This window comes from Chrysemys picta, chromosome 18 (genome assembly GCF_011386835.1).
Source record: "Chrysemys picta bellii isolate R12L10 chromosome 18, ASM1138683v2, whole genome shotgun sequence".
Lineage (NCBI taxonomy): Eukaryota > Metazoa > Chordata > Testudines > Emydidae > Chrysemys > Chrysemys picta.
The window spans coordinates 17,181,554-17,187,553 of NC_088808.1; the positions used below are offsets into that span (position 1 = coordinate 17,181,554).

The 6,000-nt window shown below is 48.5% G+C and overlaps 1 protein-coding gene across 5 annotated transcripts in view; it reads right to left on the minus strand.

Annotated features, from left to right (window-relative positions):
- Positions 1 to 2,232, minus strand: part of CCDC180 (coiled-coil domain containing 180) — a 43,248-nt gene extending 41,016 nt beyond the window's left edge. For 3 of the 5 annotated variants that reach the window (XM_065571923.1, XM_065571920.1, XM_065571921.1), the window contains exons 1-2: positions 2,105 to 2,207; positions 448 to 569 (exon numbers count right to left, since the gene is read on the minus strand). In XM_065571923.1, coding sequence (XP_065427995.1) covers positions 448 to 516 — 69 coding nt within the window. In that variant the 5' untranslated portion in view covers positions 517 to 569; positions 2,105 to 2,207. Of the gene's footprint in view, positions 1 to 447; positions 570 to 2,104 lie in introns of all 5 variants that reach the window. The other 2 variants (XM_065571924.1, XM_065571919.1) reach the window with 2 other exon arrangements.
- Between the last annotated feature and the right edge of the window lie 3,768 nt (positions 2,233 to 6,000).

A 6,000-nucleotide genomic window follows, 5' to 3' on the forward strand; every position in this document is an offset into this window, starting at 1 on the left:
ACAGATGGGGAAACCGAGGCACAGAAAGGTTATGTGACTTGCTTAAGGTCACACAGCAAGTCAGTGGCAGAGTCAGGAACAGAAATTAGGCAACCCTGACTTCAAGTCCCATGCTCCAACCACTAAGCCATGCTGATTTTCCTTTTAAAAATTAGACCAGCTGTATACACTAGCCAAATCCTTCTGAGTCTGGCAAACTAAGCCTCTGAATTTATCCATCATTGCCATGTCATTAACATAGCACATTTTGGCTTTGGCAAATGCATTCTGAGGTTCAAAAGACACAGAGCAGGACCTTAAAAGGTTTGTTGATGACATTAAAATTATTTTCTGCTAAAACAAACCAAAAATCCAAAAGGTCCAAATTCATCTCTGGTCTAACTCTACTGAATTCACAACAGCAAGAACAAAACAGTAAATTTGGCTTAGACTCTGATGTTTCTGTACCTCATCGTCGAAGATCTGCCTGTAGACTTTCCCACTGGGGACAACACGTACTGCTCCCACCAGCACCATGTTGCAAAGTGCTCCGTTGTTGGCTTGTCTGCAGAACAATTTCCTTGCACCTACTTGGGGGAGGGGGCACAGAGAGAAGGAGGCATGAGAATTAAATCTTTAAAAGAACACCATCAACTTTAGAATTAGACATCGATCTGAAAAATGTGCACCTCTATATCATTATAAATATACACCACAATTACTATAACTTAAAGATGGGAAAATACTGGTGGTTTCTTTACTTTGTGCATTTGACAGGACTGCCCTGGGTGGGGATGAGACTTGCCTATCACCTAGCTATTCTGCAACACCCCACAAGGGCTATTCCAGCAGGCAAGCAAATTGGTAAATAAGCCCAATGGACTGTGATGGGATGTTAGATGGGGTGGGATCTGAGTTACTACAGAGAATTCTTTCCTGGGCCTCTGGCTGGTGAGTCTTGCCCACATGCTCAGGGTTTAACTAGGGTTACCATACGTCCGGTTTTTCCCGGACATGTCCGGCTTTTCAGCAATCAAATCCCCGTCTGGGGGGAATTGCCAAAAATCATTGGGATCCACACAGGCACAAGGATCTGCCAGGCAGAGTCACCTGCAAGATCAGGTATCAGAGGGGTAGCCGTGTTAGTCTGAATCTGTAAAAAGCAACAGAGGGTCCTGTGGCACCTTTGAGACTAACAGAAGTACTGGGAGCATAAGCTTTCTTGGGTAAGAACCTCACTTCTTCAGATGCAAGACATCTGAAGAAGTGAGGTTCTTACCCACGAAAGCTTATGCTCCCAGTACTTCTGTTAGTCTCAAAGGTGCCACAGGACCCTCTGTTGCTTTCTGCAAGATCAGGGCTTTAAGAGAAATGTTATGAAAAGTTTCTACCTACAGAAACTCAAAAAACAACAAGGAGTCCGGTGGCACCTTAAAGCCTAAGAGATTTATTTGGGCATAAGCTTTCATGGGTAAAAAACCCACTTCTTCAGATGCATCAAAAAACAATGACGATGACCATCCTGAAAACTATTAATGAAGATCACAGCTGTGAATTTCCAGCATTTCTTCCATAACCTAGATTCTAGGCAGCAGAGCCTCGCTGATTGCGCTGATGGCCCAGCAGCTATTGCGGGTTACAACATTGTCACATTTCGTAAGTAAGCGATCAGAACACATCGCACTTGGGGAGTTGGTTGCATCAGGTGTGCCTTCCTTTTAGATCTGTTAGGAGACTTCAGAGGACTGCATGTGTCACACAGGACAGGGTGTGAACATCATGGAGACCGAGTGATATAAACCCACATGAGAACGCTCTTCCCATGGTGCAGTTTCCCCCCACAGCTCCTAGAAAGACACCTCCCCCCTCGGCTCTTGCACCTTTGCTGAGAAATGGGAGGAGGCCGCTAGCGCTGTAGTGAATTGGGCTTGTGGGTTAGAGACAGGAGACGCAGCCAGGTTCTGATGCTCTGAGATGGTGACGGGGAGGGAATTCTACCAACCTCCAGGCAGGACCAGAGCGGGGCGCACTCTACCATCCCCCCAGCAGAGACAGGGGGTCACTCTCCCCAGCACCCCCTCCCACAGCAGGACGGGGCCGGTTCATCTCTCCAGCACGCTACTACCTGAATAGCCGCCCAGCTCCCAGCGCAGCTTCCCGGCTAGGCCAAGAGTCTCCTCGTCTCCATGGTAACCCCAGGCACAGGAGGCAGAGCGGGTGGGAGAGCTCCTCTTCTCGCGAGAACCTTTAAACTCAGGCACGAGTTCTCGAGCGGTCGCCTGTTGCCATGGAAACGCAGGGAAGCGGCTTGAGGCTTGTGTTGTCCCTGAGGGGCCTGCTGCACCGAGGCGCTGCCTCCCGCCCAGCTGATGCCATTTGCTGGCTGCTCACGCAGTGGCTCTGGGAAAGGTGGTGCTGGTCTCAGTGCACCAGTGTTACTGCCGGTACCAACAGGTCTCAGCAGAGGCCAGTGGCGGATTTAGCGTTAGTGGGGCCCTGTGCTCAGCTTCATTGTCCCCCCCCGGAGCATTCTCTTTTATCTCCCCGCCCCCTGGTTCTTCATTCTTTTTTTCTCTAGTCTCCTCTTGGGACTCAGGGCTGGGGGTGTGGGGTCTGGGAGGGAGTTAGGGCTGGGGGTGTGGGGTCTGGAAGGGAGTTAGGGTGTGGGAGAATCATAGATTATTTGGGTTGGAAGGGACCTCAGGACATCATCTAGTCCAACCCCTTGCTCAAAGCAGGGCCAATCCCCAACTGGCCCCCTCAAGGATTGAACTCACAACCCTGGGTTTAGCAGGCCAATGTGCAAACCGCTGAGCTATCCCTCCCTCCCTCCCTCCCCCAAAGGGGAGGGGGTTCAAGGCTGGGGGTGCGGGGTCTGGGAGGGAGTTAGGGTGCGGGAGGGGGTTCAGGACTGGGGGTGCGGGGTCTGGGTGGGAGTTAGGGTGTGAGAGGGGGTTCAGGGCTGGGGGTGTGGGGTCTGGGAGGGAGTTAGGGTGCAGGAGGGGGTGCAGGGTCTGGGTGGGAGTTAGGGTGTGGGAGGGGGTTCAGGGCTGGGGGTGTGGGGTCTGGGAGGGAGCTATGGTGTAGGAGCAGGCTGGGGGTTGGGATGCAGGGTCTGGGTGAGATAGTGCAGGAGGGGGTTCAGGGCTGGGGGTGCAGGGTCTGGGTGGGAGCTATGGTGCGGGAGGGGGTTCAGGGCTGGCGGTGTGGGGTCTGGGAGGGAGTTAGGGTGCGGGAGGGGGTTCAGGGCTGGGGGTGCAAGGTCTGGGAGGGAGTATGGGTGCGGGAGCAGGTTGGGGTGCAGGGTCTGGGTGAGACGGTGCAGGAGGGGGTTCAGGGCTGGAGGTGTGGGGTCTGGGTTGGAGTTAGGGTGCAGGAGGGGGTTCAGGGCTGGGGGTGCGGGGTCTGGGTGTGGGAGGGGGCTCAGGGCTGGGGTAGGCACGGGGTTGGAGGTGCAGAGCGCTTACGGGCAGCTCCCGTTTGATGCGGGGGGGTGCAGGTGGCTCTGCGTGCCCCCTGCAGCTCCCATTGGCTGTGATTCTCGTCAGTGCTGAGCTGCCCAAGTTTCCGGCCCTGAGGCCCCCTGTTGTTGGAGGGCCTGGTGCTAGGGCATCCTATGTTTAATGGTAAATCCGCCCCTGGCAGAGGCCAAGAACTGACTGATCCACTGAGTCTGAACCACATTTACGCAGCATGGACTCTATGAATCTGGGTTTGAGTCACATAAGTGAAGCAATTTGGTAGAAGCTTGTACTGCTGCCACCTCTGCAAGGACTTATGGTGTGAATAAGAAGGAGTCTTCAGTTTTCAAGGCTGCCAAGGCAGCAGCTTCCACCACCAGTATGAAATTCACTTATAAAACGTTTTGCTTCTCAAGAAAAAAATGAGCAGATTTTTTTGCCATTCACTGTCTGCATAAAACTTTTATTTGCTAGATTAATAATGACAGTATCTACCTAGCACTTTACAATCAGTGACTATTATTATTCCCATTTTGTTGAGGAGAAAACTGAGGCACAGGAAAAAATGTCAGAGCCACTAATAGAATTCAGAAGTGTTTTCATTTATATTTTATTTAAAAATATCTGTTTCTCCCCACTGCTAAATAAAGGGAGAATGGGGGGAGGGGAGAGAGAGGCAGAAAACAGAAAAGTAAAGGAATAGGCGGAGAGAGGAGAAGGAAATGGGGCAGGGAGAGGAAAGAAGAGCGACATCTTGGTTTCCATTCACTAGGAATTAATAACAGGTTTTGAAAAAGTTTGACCAAATCTTTTCAAATTTGTCTGAGGTCCCTCTTCTCCAAAACATTATCTTCTTTTTAGCTGCTAAGTCCTCATATTACTGGGCCAAGCTTCTATCCCCAGAAGCAATGTGCTTTTCTATCTAAGCAATAAGCTGTTTGGCTACAATCATTGATCTAGAAAACCAAACTTCCTGTGAGTTAGAGCATTTCCAAAACAGTTCTGGGAGGTAATTTTTAGAGATGTAGCCACTATCATATTAATCCTCCAACCTATTCTAGCTAAACAAATTGTGTCCTGAGATAGTCCAAAACACGTGGGCCAGTGTGGCTCCAGAAGTCTCCAGCAACAGTCAGTTTTGGCAAGGCCCATGCGCTAATTGAAACCTACGTGGGGACCAGAGTGAAGGAAATAGAATTTTCTGCTGGATCAGCCTTAATCATAGATCAGTAGTAGCAGAGATTGTAATGTTTTGCAAGACACTTAATTATTGACAAGGATATACACAAATCTAAATGAGGGAGGTTTTTTGGGTCAGGAGGAAGTTCTAATAGGCTACAGCCATTCAGGTGAATGTAGATGTTTTTGGCTCGCAGGCCTGTACTCAGATTACTAGATGTTGCTGCCTCTCATGTTTATTGTACAGTACTTTAATCCAGGGGTTCTCAACCTGGGGGTCGGGACCCCTCAGGGGGTCATGAGGCTATTACATGGGGGGTCACAAGCTGTCAGCCTCCACCCCAAACCCTGCTTTGCCTCCAGCATTTATAATGGTGCTAAATATATTAAAAAGTGTTTTTAATTTATAAGGGGTGGGGGTCGCATTGAGAGGGTTACTGTGTGAAAGGGGTCACCAGTACAAAGTTTGAGAAACCCTGCTTTAATCACTTGCTTTTGCCCACTCCCCCAATAAACCATGTATTAGTACGACAGTGCATTCCAGGTTGCCAGTGAATGCACTAAGACACACCTTGAGTGTTGCAAGAAACTCAATTGTACCCTGGATTGTGTGTGTGTATTTTATATATATATCTTTCTACTGAGGTCACCAACAAATCCTGTATTGACTTAAATGGGAGCAGAATTGGGCACGTCTTGTTTTAGCCTCTTCCTTAACTGATCTTCCCATTTTCAATTAGAACACCCACTACAGGGAAATACATTGAATAGACCTTGTTGTGAGGAGAAAATCTTCCAACATTTCTGTTCAAGCCACTTCAATTCCCTTCTACAAGTGACTTTGAGGAAAAAAATTCCCCTCTCAGTTACAACCTGCTAACCCAATCGCATAGATACCATGGTGATAGGTGCTATTTAAAAACCCAAGAGAAACTAATAGAGCGTAACTGGAAGCAGAATTTGGTACAGAAGAGGGCTCTACCAGCCATCTTATTCCAGCACATACTGTTATCCAAATGAAACTCATTACATCCTCATTTGGTCTCTTTTACTGACATTTGTTAAGCAATCTTTGGTGCAGAGAGACAACGTCTGTCTTTTGAGGGCCCAAAGATTTGTGAGGTATTAGGAGCTCTACAAATAGCAGATGGAGTTGCTTTCCATTGTCATACTTCTCCAGCCATTTCTCCCCAGGAAGCTAAGGTCTTTTAACCATAGTTTTGTCTCCTTCAGGAGAGAAAATTAATTGAAAATAGATCTGATAACCCTGAGCTTTCTTCATTATAAATTAGATGATAACCTAAAGATTTGATATCATTCTGGGCCAGCTGAGATTGAAAAGATGGATCCAGATAAACTGTTGAGACACAAGATTATTTCA